Genomic DNA, 15,248 nt, shown 5'->3' with positions numbered 1-15,248 from the left:
ATCTTGATTACACGCAAAAATGAGATGATTATAACATTATTTATTGGATTATACTGTATATAAATGTAAATTATATTGACCCAACCATAAGGATATTAAATTGATTAGGGTCTGGCTGCCTCAGTTCATGTTATTGGGATGGCGTGTAATGTCTAATTGGCCATTCAACTTACATATCTAATAAAAAAATAAGAAAAACTTTGCACTGTATAGGAATTTTTAACGTGATTTGATGTAATGTGTTAAATTATAAAAAAACTATTATAAAATAAATATAATATACCCTGCAATTACGAAAAATATCTCAACTTATAAGTTTCATTATTGTGAATCGTCACGGTTGACAATCTCCAATGCTTACATATTTAAGCATTTTTACATGCAACTCGTGGGAGGAAAAATGTGTTTGACTTGGGGGCACCGACAGCTTTCACCCTGAGTTAGTCAATTGCTTTGGTAATTTTCGATTTTCCCATTTGGTTAATCAATTTATTATTGTGTGCATTTTTTTCTTTCCGGGACTAAAATAGAATAATTAAGGATTGGACCTTTTTTTTTTGGATAGAAAAAAAAAAAAAATAGAAAAGGGCCGTTGCTTTCTTTTGGGTTTGTTGCATCGTTCGCTATTGGACTTTTCTGTGAAGCCAGGCAGTCGGTGGGGGTTGAGCCTTCTGCGTTTGACTCTAAGCCGATTGATCTTCCATACGATGTTTGTTGGAGATTGTTGATAAGGTCAGAAGTCCACCCAATTCTCCAGAAATTTCCAAATATTAGTTGGTTCAAACTTTATTTATAAGGGAAAAAACAAAGGACTGTGAAGAAGAAAAAGACGAGCATTTGCCATACTTTTGACTTTTATCAGCCGCAGCCTGATCCGAACTTGTTCTTGAGTTAAAGGCTTCGAGTCGGTTGGGCTAGAGAGAGAGAGAGAGAGAAACGAGAGAGCATGCACGTGTCCATGAAATGATATATAATGCGCAATCCATTTGGTTCTTAACACCGTTCATCTTTGTTTTATGTGTTTCCTTAAGCATGTTAGATATTCCACATGACACCATAACTTGATTTAACCATCGTATAATGTGTAAATTCATCATTGTTCCTTGCACCAATGTTTTCCTAAAATCACAAAGTTCATTGAAATATATTAAGAAATAAATCTCACATTGTCTGTGGTCAAGATCTTAGATATTTTTATAAGTAACGAGCAAATGAGTTAGAGCATGAATTTCTTCAAAAGAGAATAAAATTTCCTTTCTTGAAGAAAAAATGAGTAAATAATTCATAAAATTTGGCACTTGAGCCAGTATCTTACATACATGCCTTCTCTTCTCAGTTTGTCCAGGATGGCAATAAAACGAAAACGCATACATGCCTTTGGTGTCAGCGCCGCTTGTACAAACAAGGTTTCAGTTCAGGCCACTCGATTTCCTTCCTGTTGGGATTTTGCTTATCCTATAGCACGAACAATGAATAAATTGGTAATGAACATAAGAATTTTTATTGCTCCTAACCGGATATATTGGTTACATAAATTGAAGGGCCATAACAAGAAGACGTGTACCTTTTTCTTGAAGTATAATAAAATGAACATCTTGTTCGAGAAATCCTGCAAACAAACTTGTCAGCTAGCAAAGAAAATAAATTTTATCACAAAGTATAAATCTTATCAAGGAAATACATAACCTTTAACTCAGAGGTAAATCCTAGCTCACAAACTGCTTTTGAGAATTTTTTTGGATCTGCTCCTCCAGTGTTTGGATCAAACCTGCTCTTTACTTCAGCTATCAAAAGCCAGCCACTGCAAATATCCAGGATATGTGACAAAATTAGCAAAAAGACGAATCATGTGATGTGAAAACTTTGGACCAAAATGGGTGCAAACCCTGGCTTAAGGACTCTGTGTGCTTCCTTGAGGTAACTTGCAAAGTTGGTCCCCATGAGTGAAAGACAGAAAACAGCAACATCGATGACTGAAGTATCGAGAGGTGTCTGTCAATAAGTACACAAATTGCTTGAAAAGTGAGGGCCTCTAGCAACTTGTCTATAACCGTTCTGAAACAAAATCTCGCAATTCTAGATTATTCATTTAGTTTCCTAATTCGAAATTCTGGAATTATGTCAACAAAAGCATTTGCATCAAACTATTAGATGCATATTATAAAGATCACATACATAAACATAAGAGAAACATGGCTCATTCTCTTACTTATAGGATGTAAGTTGCTTAGTTGTTTTTGAAGATTAAAAAAGAAAATAGACAATTTTATCATAACAGAGATACTAACCTACGGTGAATATTTTTATTTTATTTTATAAGTAATATATATATATATATATATTCATCCACAGAATAGTTGCATAGTCAAATGAAATGACATGTTTTTTCACTTTCAAAAAGTAAAATGAAATCGCATACCTTGGACATGTCACATGCAATTACTGAAGGATCATTTGAAACAAGATCAAGGGAGAATACTTTATTCTTTACATTTTTTGCAAGGCGTGCGTCTCCTGATAAACACAACAAAGTAATAGTCAAAAGAACACATTAGCAAGCATTAGACACATGATTGCAACCTACATGTTCAGTTGATTCCATTACAATGGTTAGAAATACAAATAAGAGTTCAGTGAACTCTCACCACAGCCAAAATCAGCTACAACCAAAGAAGGGCTGCTATCCTTTAGCCACTTTATAATTATATTAACTGGCTGTTCTGGCCAATGTGACATTTGCTCTTGATATCCTGCATGATACTAGCCAGATAAGTAAGACATGAGTTTAGACATAGCTTCACAAGATAAATCAAAACAATTTTATTTGAAAATGTCTTTTATGCTCAATTTTTTGTAGAGGAAACAGAGAAACTAGAACGGAAAGATTTTTTTTTTTGATTGGCACCAAGTGTCTGAGAACAGCATCCCAATTAATCCCAGGGATGCTCAGGCCCTCGGCAAGGAGTCTCCCAAAAGTGCACATCGGGTAATTCAATGGGAAAATCCCCTAGTCCGATTGTCCCTAAAGATTATTTGCACGTAAGGGGATTTGAACCTTAGACCTGAGGGGAGCATACTCTCAAGCCCAAGGCCTTTACCACTTGAGCCAATCCCTAGGGGTTAGAATGGAAAGATAAAATAGTACTAGAGATAGCTTATTAAAGGAAAGAAACTTGTCTTAGACACCTATCAATTTCTCCAATCCCTAAAGAACTAAAGTTTCCAACCCTGCATCTGGGTTTGATTTGGATTCTCATTAACTTGGAGTCATAGGTCACAAGTTTGAGCAACCAACCTAATCTGCAGGAAATACTCAAAAGCACTGTGAAATACAAACTATCCTAATTAAGTGTGTCTGGACCCAATTGTCGTGTATAAAACGGTGTAATGTCCTAAAGAATGGTTGTATCATTCAGTATTGTCGCGAACATTATGTAAAAGCTTAAAGGGTTTCCAAACAAATGATTTTCTAATTCATGACATGAATAATCATTGGCAAGGACGTATTATGTAAAAACTATTTTGACATTACAATCATCAATGCTGATCATATCTAACCCAAGACTCCATATTTTGATATATTTCTGCAATTAAATACTCCTATGCTCACATATTCCCTGAAAACATTGCTTCATTTGAAACCAAATTTTTTTTTGTAGATGAAGTAAGATTTTTTTTTTTTTTTGAGAAAAGTAAGGTGAAGTAAGATTTTATTGAGAACGTAACTAGGCAAAGTCCAAGTAGACAAGAAGTATACAAGGATAATACCTATCATTTGGAACCAAATTGAAGGAACAAAACTAACCACATTAAATAATGCCGGGTCCTCTTTGAAATAATCAAGTGCCTCTTTGCCACTGTAAAAGAAAAGAATAAACGGCTAGAGTAAAAGAATGAAATTTTTCCTTGTAAGCAAAAACGACTGTCCTAGAATGATAATTACTGCTAATCTAAGAAGTGCATAGTAGAAACTCTAATCGTCCAACAAAAAAAAAAAAAAAATTGTAGAGTTAATGATTTACGTGCAAGTGTATAGCTTCTCGTTAATCATCCTGAAATGCCCTCCTGATAACCTCGCTTTCATCTGCCAACTCAATAATAATATTACACTTATTTGCTAACCCAGTAATAATAATGATTAAAAAGTAAAACTTTTTAGAACTACAAGGCTATCAACGAGTTTAAAACTTAATAAATACAATAATAAATTTACCTTATTGAGAAAAGTAGAGGACTTAGAGAAGCCCTGCGATTTTGTACGCTTGGCAAAAGCAGAAGCAGAAGGTTCTTCTTTTTCTTCCTCTTGACGTTCATCGACATCTTCAACTGCCACAGAATCGTCCTTCTCATGACGAAGCTTCTTGTTCTGAGACTTGAGACGTTTCGCCCTCTTTCGCTTTCTACTCGGTTTCTTCTCCATTGCTTTTGTTTGCAACAACTCAAACTAGTTGCTTTGAGGTTGAGTGAGCGAGTTCATGGAAACAAAACAAAACCAAATCTTAGTTTTGGGCCTAGGGCTCTTTTCATACAGAAGACGTGGCTGAGCCAGTTGGGCCTAATTTTCTAGCTTAGCAGTTCAAAGGGCCTGTTTAATTCCTGTTTTAAGTAGGAGTAATAATTTCCCTCAATTAGAACAACTCGAATTTCAGACCCACATTTAAAATTGACAATTGTTGTTACAACTTTGGAAATTTGACGCAAATTTAATGAAAGAATATAACTTGTTTATTCTATGAGTTCTTCTACTAAGAAACCATACCCGTCATTTTAATTTTACATTTTTTTAACAAATCAAGTCTTGCCTTGTCAATAAAATAGAGAGTGCTTTGTACACCGGCTTCTAAATAGAATTTTTCTTATTCTATTCTTAGGTTGGTATGTAGCACACAATCCGCATCATCTCAAATTTTAAAATTTATCTTTTAAATCAAATCATGTTATATAAACACTTTATTTAGTGTATTATCCACACCGGCTTACAAATGGATTTTTCTTAATTCTATTAAATGGGTTAGAACTGAGGACAAGTATTATTGTCTGTTTCAAAGATACTGAAATGAGGGGAAAAAACATGCCTCAGTCAGAGCAAGACCATTTTGTGTAGCTCATTGACAATGACGGTGACGAAGCAGTCAATAAAAATTACCCTTTTCTGCTTTCATGTATAAAGGGAGCATGCTCCGAGTTAGATTCAAGCTGAAGTTCACTATGAATTATTGTGACATTACAATCACCAAATATAATCATATCTAACCCAAGACTCTATATTTTGATATATTTCTGCAATTAAATACTCCTATGCTTCACATATATTTCTGCAATTATTGTGAAGCAATTGAGTATTTAATTGCAAAAAGATATCAAAACATGGAGTCTTGGGTTAGATATGAACAGCGTTGGTGATTGTAATGTCGCAATAAGCTTTATAATTGTAACTTCAAACGTCAAAAGTGGCGGAAGCCTACTTGAGAAAATACGAATCACATGTTCACATGCTGTGTACTTAACATTATAAATACTTCCTTCGTCTTCACCACCAAACCACCAAACATATTCCAATTTGCCATCTCCCCAATGGAGTTCTCAAGAAGAAGTCCCATGAGAGCTCAAGTAAATGTCCAAACCCCTTACATTTTCTCCCCAAACAACCAAAACATTATGGTTTTTTCAAACAATTTGTTCAGCTTCTAGTTAAAAGTTTTCTTACAACCCTCCTCAGATGTGCACAAACTCCTAATTATTTGTTTCTTTAAATTTTCTGGTTTCTGTGTGTGTGTTTTTTTTTAAGAAACATGACCTTCCTTGCTTCCCTTTCAGAATTAGAACCCATCATTTCTTAATTTCCTTTATTGTTAACAGTTGATTAAGGTAGTTCAGTGTTTATGGTAGTGGCCTTTCTGAGCCAAAGTGGAGCAGAGAGCAGAAGAGCCAAGATTCAGGGTTCCATGTTTGAGTACACAACAATATTTCGACATGTAGTTAAAATAACTACCGATAAACCAACAAAAACATTTTGAGTTATTCAAAACAAAACAAAAGCAGAGAGATTTTCCATAGTTAATTAAAAAGGAAGGGTTGATATAAGATATTAGAAGTGTGTAGTTTTTTGGGTTCATGCACATATATGATAAACAACTTGTTTGGATATCGTTCCATCAATATTGCCTTGGAAGCCGAAGCAATGTGAGGTAATTCCAACAAAAATAGACTTCATATTGTTGGCAAGGTGCAGATAAATCAATGCGAAAGTTACAGAGCAATCCAAATAAACTAGCAAGAAAAACCCCATTTTCATGCATAAAAATTTTCACGCCATTACAGAGAGTACAAACATACTCATAAAAACATTACAGATCTAACCCATAAAAATACTCCTCAAACATTCTCATGAAAACAAACCTAAAATCAACAAAGAGAGAACAAAACAAACAAAGAGAACAGGACATACCCGTGGATGAAGACGACGGCACGAGGATGAAAACGACGCTTTGATCGGCAGAAGAGGCTAGGTTTTCGGCGTGAGAGAGAGAGAGAGAGAGAGAGAGAGAGAGAGAGAGAGAGTGAGACGACGGCACAAAACAGGAACAAAACAAACAGAGACCACAAAACAAGACGACGGCACGAGGATGAAGACGATCCCTTGATCGGCACAGGAAGCTGGTTTCGGCACTAGAGAGAGAGAGAGGAAACGAGTAGGGGCGGCGGAACTCCGCCGGAATCCTGAAGACTAATCCTAAAACCTATTAAGAAACGGGGTGGTTTTTAAATAAACCCGGGTACCCCGGTTAGACAACCCGTATCCGGACCAAACAGATCAAGGTCTTGCAATACGGATTTCAGTCCGAGTTGAATATGGGTCGAAATCCGGTTATCGGACCAAGTCGAAAACAAATTCGGCCCGGTTACTGAACCAGAATATCGAAAAACAGAGACCTACTACTGGAATGATTGAGGATGGACCGACGGAGGTGACAATAGCTTATTATTGATGGATCGGGCTACCATGCCGCCAGTTTATATTGTTGGACGTGTTATTTTTATTTTATTTTTATATTTTTTAATATATTTAAATATTTTAAAAAATATATATATTAATACACTTAAAATTATTTTTTTAATTATTAAATAAAAATATATAGGCTTTGTTACACGCAGTCGGGATGCAAACGACTGTATGGATTAAATAAAAAAAATTATAAAAAAATTGTTTTATATTCAAAGGGACCTATATGAATTATAAAAAGTTATAAAAATAATTTTTTTTTTTCATGTAAGTCCTGTATTAATTTTTTTTTAACAGCCGACTGCACGCCGACTGTATCTCCCAACTGCAAAAATATTTCTCAAAATATATATCGTACACCATAACAACACATATTCGAAGACAAGCTAGCTTTTTCCATTATTAATAGGGATAGACAAGGTCTTCGGATGTCACTTAATGTGGTGTGATGTGTGACCCCTCACGTCGGTGGAATGGCAGGCTGGTCTAGAGCTCTTAGGCCGTATGCATTTCATTCCACGTGCACTAATCATCTTGGCTAAGTCAACTATAAACCATCTTAAATCTTGATGAATATGACTTTAGATATAAAAAGAGTACGGTCAAAATAAACTTAATAAATTGATATAGATTAATATTATAAGTTAGAATTAATATATTATATAAAATTCTGTTAATTTATAAATTTATGAATATGAGATCTCTTTATGATTATAATATATTTATTTTAGAATATAATGCCCAAAGCAAAAAAGCAAGACACTATGGAGTCCATGAACTCGCCCAAACATTAGAATAAGATGCTAAATGATGCAAAATTCTAACATCCTGATCACAAAGTTCCAAAGAGTAAGATTGCAAAAGGCCGAAAATCTTGCTTCCCCATATTTTCCTCAACAAACAACTCATTAAGGATTCATAAGTTTCTACTCAGAACATTAATTTTCAACAGTAACTGCCAATAATATGAGCTATTTACAGAGGTCATAAGCCATATCATCCTTCAACTTGCAGGGATGAATGCAGACAATGAGAAACTGAAAGACCTCAAATCTAAGATTGGGGAAGCCCCAGAAACAAAGGAAATGTATCAGTTGGTAACTCTGACAGTTATGTTGTCATGGCCTTACCACAAAGAAAAATTTGGAGTGTCCTTACTTTCTCTTTTTTAAGTCTCATGCTGAAACAGTTATCCATTAATCATAATGGAATGTGGCCGATCATTTAGTAAATAGCTTTTGGATCCAAACAATTAAAAAAAAAAATCTTTCCATAACTTACATGGTTCCTACTTCCTACCACAGAAGTCAACAATGAAAATAGATACATTAGCTGCAACATCATAACTCTCACTTCTGTACACTTCCATGCCAAGAGGCATTTCTCCCCATTACTAAGTGGCAACATACAAAATGTTCTTGTTGCTCAACTTTGATTTCGATCTTGGCATGATATTTCTATATGCTACACGATTATAGAGTCCAGTCTGGGAATCCTAATTACCACAACCAAGATTATATGGACAAGTCCACTTTTATTGAACAGAAACTAAGACATCTGATATAACAAAAAAAACCTCCATTTACTACTAGATGGGGTCAATGAATGCCTTGAAGAACCTTCCGAGGGTCTAACTGCCCACTGCAATAACTTGATGACACAGTTGATAGTTCTTGATAGCCTGTCCATTCTTCAAAGGGTTTCAAGACAATTGAATTTTCGATAGCTGCAGAATCCACGCACAACATAGTTTTGTAATCCTCATCTCTCAAATCTGGGAGAGCCCTGGCCTTTTTGTCCCAAGGATTCCATACACCTTCTCACCACAACATTTTGAAGATCACCATAAGGGAAGAATTTTTACATATTGAATAATGATGAGATATAACAATAATGTGAAATTTAAACCTGAATCTGGCATGCCGTTCTTCCGCAGTACAATGGTTCTTTTCTTCTCATGGTCTATGATGGCAATCTTTGCTGGGCTAGTCAGATAAACTCTATCGATCTACAAGTGAACGACCAATTATCGTTAGAGATCAACCTTACAGGTGTGTTTGTTTACAACTTTACAAAGGTGAAATTTAGTTATAGACAACAGATTCAAATCCAGAAATAATGGAAAAGAAGACTAAGAAAGGTGCGTACCTCGCCATCAAAGGTAATAGCATCTGCCTGCTCTGTGAACCTTTCTCTGCGCATCAGATTATCGAAGTAGTCCAGTGTCTCCAAGCCCTCAACACGCACTTCACTGCAAATAAAACAGCATCATGCAATGCCACTGAACAGGATATCAATGAAGTATTTTCCAAACTCGACTATTAAGAAGGGATCTACCAAGGTCCTATAAACCTGGATATGATTATTGCATACAAATTATAACACCCCATATACACGCTCCCCCTAACTCCAACAAATAAAAACTACATTGCATCAAGACTTGTAGCTTCTACATTTACTAGGCTCACCTGATATCTGATACAGATAAGTAGTTGCGCAGAGCAAACATAAAACTGAGGGGCTTGTTATCTGTATTTCTCACCCGGGGTATCAAAATTAGCTTTCCTGCACTGAGAGAAATGCGAAGCCGCAACTCGAAGCTGTAGAAAACCACCATACAAGATTCGAAGATTTTAGACAAGTGGCTATCCGCTTCCACATCAGTCATACCCGATCAAGTGCCTTATAATTCACCAACCAAAAAAGTGTTAACATAATTTAAGAGCATACCTACGCGGCCAGGTCTTTAGGTCCTCTTCTGTGGATTTCAATATCAGGTCCACTGATGACTGATTCTTAGCTGGAGGCAAAGGTGAAGGGTCACTATCCAGCGACCACATTTTGTTCCTTGCAAATCCATGCTGCTCAAGCGAACCAAGATTTCCAAACTACAACAGGCAATAGCAGTTTAGAATGCCTAATTTTAAAGGGAAAAAAAAAAAAAAAGAAGAAGCTACATAAGTGTCTGCTAGTTCCTACTAACGGACCTGTGGAAAGCAGACAGGTATACCTCCCCTTATGGCTTTAGGTGGTTTCCATATAGCCTGCAGAATGGGAAAAGACAGCGTATGAATATGGGGAAACAGATGACAGCTTTGAACTGTTGCTATAGTGAAAGGAAATGACACAAGCAAGCGGATTGTATTCAATGAAAAGTGCGTGTTTTTCTTGACAATTTTAATATTTTCTTGAATAAAAAATAAGAAAATTAGTATGGAGTTGAAAGTATACCAGGCGATCATATAGAACAATGAAAAAATCTAGCTTCTATGTACTATTTCTTCCTACTACTAAGATTGTGCTGCGTGCTCACACAATTAGAATCTGCATTTGTTTTCCCTCATTGTTAACGGAGTTGCCTTTAGAGTAGAAGTTTGTACACTAGCAGCACATTTTTTTAATATTTAGTGGGACTGCAATCTTGGTTCATCCATTAGTCATGGTTTCTTCACACTTCACCATTTGCTAATCATTATCCATTTGAGCATCAAACATAACCATGGTTCTTAAATCGAAACAGTGCATATCTCAAGTTAAGCATGCAAGATAAAGTTTCTTTACCTTGCTTCCCATAAAAAGCAGTTCTTCTCTTCGTTCATTCTTCCAAGATACGACCTGCCCTCCATACAAAAGCACCTGAACATGGCTAATTGTAAAAGATAGGACAACTGAAAAAATTACGGTGACCTAAAGTGCTTGATATGTGTCAGAAACACATTGACTCTTTAACTTTCTTGATCATTCAAGTGCTAGAGATCGTATCATCACCAAACCTTGCAATTAGGGATGCATTTAGACCTTTCTAATTCTAGAGTTCGCCACATTGAGTACTGACTTCATATGATGAATTATGCATCAGCTAGAAAAAGAAATTTAAAAAAAAAAAATATGACTTTCAACAAAGCTATTCCTCATGTCATAGTGATTGTTAAATCATTTCTTTAATGATGCCGACTTCAAATTTATCCAACCCAGTTTGCCGGAAAATGACCATGTTTTCCCCAATGTCCACGGGATTTTAAGGGTTCTGAAAACAATATACTCTCTGAATTATGTTAGAATAACTTTTTTTGTTTGCCATCATTTTTGCTATATACTGCAATTCATCCAACGAAACCACAAAAATATAATTACCATCCATCAACGTTGGATCGCAAAGATTTGAAAATTACATGATACACACAGAACATGAATACTACCACTGTTCCAACTAGATCACTCATCATTTTGCGTCCCACGAATTATGCTATTCTTCATCTTGTCAGTTTCATAGTACTTCAACCCAAAATATAGACACTTAAACCAACCTCTGCCGATGACCCAGTTGGCTCAGTCAGTCCAACCCGGGGCAACCCATTGGCATCATCAAATATATTCGGTGACATCGGCCTCGCTGCAACACTCGCCCGTATGCTACTCACAAATGAGTTAGCTTTTCCTTTCCTCCACTCCAGCTGCATACAAACCAAGCAACACACTTTCTCATCCACATCATATCAAACAAAAAATCAAACAGGTTCGAAAGAAAGCAAACAACTTTATCAAACTTTTACCTCCGAGTGCTCGAGTCAGGAAAAAAAATAAAAGGAAACTACCAAATTGGAGAATAAATCAAGGAGAAAAAGAGAGAGAGAGAAAGATAAAACAACGTAGTGAACCAGAAATGAACAAATAAGAAGATAAGTATGGAGGAGAAAGAAACGAGCAAGCTTACGTTTAATACTATATAGTTATTTTGTATGCAGATTAACAAATGTTATCGGCTTCGAGTTTGAAGGAGAAGAATAACCATTCACCAACTCCAAGTTTGTGACAAGTCCATAGTATAACACATAGATTGTATATAATTTTAAGGAAGGGGAAAAAACATGTTTGAAGAGGATATCCTGAGGAAAGAGAACGCAACTATTCTATTCGATACTTTGTCATTGGATGCTCTGGTCGTTGTCACTTTCACCTAAGCAAGTTCTCCTGTATTCGCGTCCACCTTGTTCGCATGGGTCCCAATTGAATTCACTGCAAATTTGATTAAGATAAAAGGATATTTATATGAGTAATGTTATGTACAATCATAAATTATATAAATATTGTGTATTATTTTAAAAAATAGTGAGATTTAAAATTAAAAGATTAATTTTTTCATATAAATTTTATATTTATTATTTTTTTTAAAATAATTATACAGCATTTATATACTCGTGATAATAAATATCATTTGTCTTATTGGAACGATATTTTGTTTTTTAAAGGATGAATCATATTTTTTTCAAAATAAATTATATATTATACTTAAATGAGTTTTGGCCGCCGATTCGCTGTGAATCGTTGCTTATGATGAAAACGAAACCAGACTTGATGGTGATTTTTATGAAAGTGACTTCAGGTGATCAGAACCTCACAAGTTGACGCGTACACAGCCAGATGCCAATGCTACAAATAAAATGCAATTTTTATTTTTTATTTTTTTAAGGAACACTGAAACCAACGGTTCTCATTTTTTGAACACCTAAAATAAAATAGAAATACTTTTTGCAGTCAGTAAATGTAATCAGCGTGTAATCATAGAGAAAATAAAATAACATTCTAGACTGTGAAACAGAACAGGGTTGGGAATGTCCATTAATAATAGGGTTTTGTTAAGAACATGTGAACTTATATACTGATTTATATATTAATATTGTTATTTTTATTTTTTAAATTTAAATTGATATTATTTTTATTAAAATTTAATTTTTTAACTAATTATATTAGAGAAGTGCGCGTATTAATATACAGAATTGCTCGCAACTATATTTTTTTTCAGATTTCATGAACTTGATTAGTCCAACATTTTGCTGTTGTTTCTTTCCTTAGTCGCCCTTGTAATTTATACGGCAGATCGTGACCATTTATTTTTTACTTTTTATTTTTGGCTTCTTGTGGCACTTGTAATTTTAACTTCAAATGATTTATGATAGAGAGTTTTACTATATATAAGTAAAGTCGCATATTAACTTATATATTAATATTAATTTATTTATATTTAAAATTTAAATTAACATTATTTTCAATAAAATTTAATTTTTGACCAATCACATTAGATTAATGCACATATTAATGTGTAATTATATTTATAACTAGATTTTTTTTATGAATTACGTATTTATTCTTTTTTTTAAATGATTATACGACGCTTGCGCACTCACGACTGTTCATATCATTTCTCATATTAAAATTAGTTCAAAAACTTTAAAATAATTCTAATTAATTGTCCAAGTCTTTAAAGGATGTCTACAACTTGTTAGAAAATCTACGTATTTCTTAAGCATGTTTTGATAAAATATAATGCAACATTATAATTAAATCAATTGTTTAAACCTTTCGGTAAATATTCAATAATATCTTGTGAGGATGATCTAACCCGTATCTCATCCATCAATAAAATCTAACGGTTTCATTTTTAAGATTATCCATAAACTACCATCCGTATAAAGTAATGCCATTGTGAACGATTTCTCCTTCTTTAAAAATCAACTTAATATTGGTACGATGATTGTGTGCAAAGTTGTGTAAAATCAACGCCACACGCTATCCCGTGACATAACTTAATTTAAAAAATAAATTTTACAAATTAAATTATGTTATGTAGATGATATATAATGTAAAAACTTTCAAATAATACTATTCATATATATATAAGATAAATGATAATTACAGTTAGGGCTGTACAAAATAAGCCCGTAGCCCGTCTGTTCGTAAGACCCGATTTGCCCAACCCGAATAAAGTTAGGTTCAACTTAACTACGGGTTTGACATCTTCCAACTCGATATTTATCGGTCGAAACTGTAACCACCATAAAGCTTATCAACTGACAGAATGAGGACAGCAAAAAGGCGAAAGACCAGATGGTCGAGACGGGGGTAGAGTGTGGGTGTGGGTCGACTCAGTTGTGCAAAAAAGCATTCTAATTTGATCTGATATGCGGCTTGTCGAATCGTTCAGATCACAATGGAGCAGCAGTGGCCCTGCAACTTGGTCCACGGTCTCTCTCTCTCTCTCTCTCTCTCTCTCTCTCTCTCTCTCTCTCTCTCTCTCTCTCTCTCTCTCTCTCTCTCTCTCTCTCTCTCTCTCTCTCTCGGTTACAGGATGGCGCAGATTGACATCCATCAGAAGACCTTCGCTTCTAGCTTCCCCCACCAACTCAGGGTCGACGCAGTTGTGCAAAAAAGCTTTCTAATATGATTTGCGCTGAGGCTTGTCAAATCGTTCGGACCACGGTGGAGCAGCAGTGGCCCTGCAACTCGGTTCATGGTCCCTCCTGTTCTCTCTCTCTCTCTCTCTCTCTCTCTCTCTCTCTCTCTCTCTCTCTCTCTCTCTCTCTCTCTCTCTCTCTCTCTCTCTCTCGTGGTTACAGGATGGCACAAAGTGACATCCATTAGAAGACCTTCGCTTCCGGCTTCCTCCACCAACTCATCTCCCAAGCTTTTCAATACTCGCTCTCTTTCTTTCTATATATATTTTTTTGAATGATGGATGGTGACCAAACGAAACCAAATCCCTAAAGCAGAAGATACACGGTTCCTCTACGTTGAAGACGAAAGATTGCATGTTTTCTTTTTCTTTTCGTTATTTCATCAGGTCATACGGGTTCAACCCGCCTTTATTTTGCTGGGTCGGATTGGACCTGGTTGCCGACTTATCATGTGTGTGATAGGGTCGGGTCGGGCGCGAACCTGGTATTGGAAGACAGGGTTGCAGGCCTAATTACAGTTGTGAGTGCGTAAGTGTCGTGTAATCACTTTAAAAAAATTGAATAAATACAATATCTACATTAAAAAAGAATAATTTTTTAATAGTTAATTTTACTATATTTCAAAACGACTGCATGATACATTTACACACTCCATAACTATATATATTATTACTCTTTAATAATAGGATAGAAAAGGGTAGCGTTGGTCTTGATATACTGTGCGCACCTTTATTTTCATACACAAGAAAATAATTAGGAAAATTCTTTGATAATATGAAAAAACCAAAGTCCAACACATAGCGATATTATTTAATTTGGAAGAAAAACTTTAAAATTTAAAATTTTATAAATTAAATTTTATCATGTAAATGATAAGTAAACACTGACTTATAAATAAATATAATAACTCAAAAGAAAATGTTAATATGTTGTTTGGATTTACCTTCTTATTTTGACAATTCATGTATTTAATTTTTTTTAAATTTTTTTTATTATTTAATAATTAAGAAAGT

At 34.9% G+C, this 15,248-nt stretch overlaps 2 protein-coding genes across 3 annotated transcripts; both read right to left on the bottom strand.

Moving 5' to 3' along the window:
* Positions 1-1,258: 1,258 nt before the first annotated feature.
* Positions 1,259-6,982, bottom strand: LOC122302654 (ribosomal RNA-processing protein 8). Its single transcript, XM_043114029.1, has 10 exons — positions 6,449-6,982; positions 4,214-4,451; positions 4,023-4,084; positions 3,806-3,857; positions 2,646-2,760; positions 2,420-2,514; positions 1,886-1,992; positions 1,687-1,801; positions 1,565-1,609; positions 1,259-1,455 (listed from the first exon to the last, which is right to left on the bottom strand). Exons 2-10 carry the CDS (start codon positions 4,418-4,420, stop codon positions 1,384-1,386), a joined length of 870 nt encoding a protein of 289 aa, XP_042969963.1. The 5' UTR covers positions 4,421-4,451; positions 6,449-6,982; the 3' UTR covers positions 1,259-1,383.
* A 1,273-nt stretch (positions 6,983-8,255) lies between these two features.
* On the bottom strand, positions 8,256-11,917 carry LOC122302651 (putative glucose-6-phosphate 1-epimerase). 2 transcript variants are annotated; one of them, XM_043114026.1, is made up of 9 exons: positions 11,557-11,917; positions 11,311-11,457; positions 10,565-10,639; positions 9,991-10,047; positions 9,734-9,891; positions 9,472-9,603; positions 9,152-9,254; positions 8,912-9,011; positions 8,256-8,819 (listed from the first exon to the last, which is right to left on the bottom strand). In XM_043114026.1, the coding sequence occupies exons 2-9, from the start codon at positions 11,386-11,388 to the stop codon at positions 8,602-8,604; spliced, it is 921 nt and encodes a 306-aa protein (XP_042969960.1). In that variant the 5' UTR covers positions 11,389-11,457; positions 11,557-11,917; the 3' UTR covers positions 8,256-8,601. The 2 variants fall into 2 exon arrangements, with proteins under 2 accessions (XP_042969960.1, XP_042969959.1); XM_043114025.1 differs by having other exon boundaries at positions 11,718-11,897.
* Between the last annotated feature and the right edge of the window lie 3,331 nt (positions 11,918-15,248).

Source organism: Carya illinoinensis, chromosome 3 (assembly GCF_018687715.1).
Source record: "Carya illinoinensis cultivar Pawnee chromosome 3, C.illinoinensisPawnee_v1, whole genome shotgun sequence".
NCBI classification, from domain to species: domain Eukaryota; kingdom Viridiplantae; phylum Streptophyta; class Magnoliopsida; order Fagales; family Juglandaceae; genus Carya; species Carya illinoinensis.
This window is presented reverse-complemented; position numbering and strand designations above follow the sequence as displayed.

Coding starts and splice junctions, on each gene's coding strand:
- LOC122302654 (XM_043114029.1), bottom strand. CDS start 4,420: ATGGAGAAGAAACCGAGTAGAAAGCGAAAGAGGGCGAAACGTCTCAAG. Junction 3,858..4,022: donor GAGAAGCTATACACTTGCAC/GTAAATCATTAA, acceptor TTTCTTTTACAG/TGGCAAAGAGGCACTTGATT. Junction 1,993..2,419: donor TTGCATGTGACATGTCCAAG/GTATGCGATTTC, acceptor ACTTATTGACAG/ACACCTCTCGATACTTCAGT.
- LOC122302651 (XM_043114026.1), bottom strand. CDS start 11,388: ATGTCACCGAATATATTTGATGATGCCAATGGGTTGCCCCGGGTTGGA. Junction 9,892..9,990: donor TACCTGTCTGCTTTCCACAG/GTCCGTTAGTAG, acceptor TGCCTGTTGTAG/TTTGGAAATCTTGGTTCGCT. Junction 9,012..9,151: donor CTATTACCTTTGATGGCGAG/GTACGCACCTTT, acceptor GTTCACTTGTAG/ATCGATAGAGTTTATCTGAC.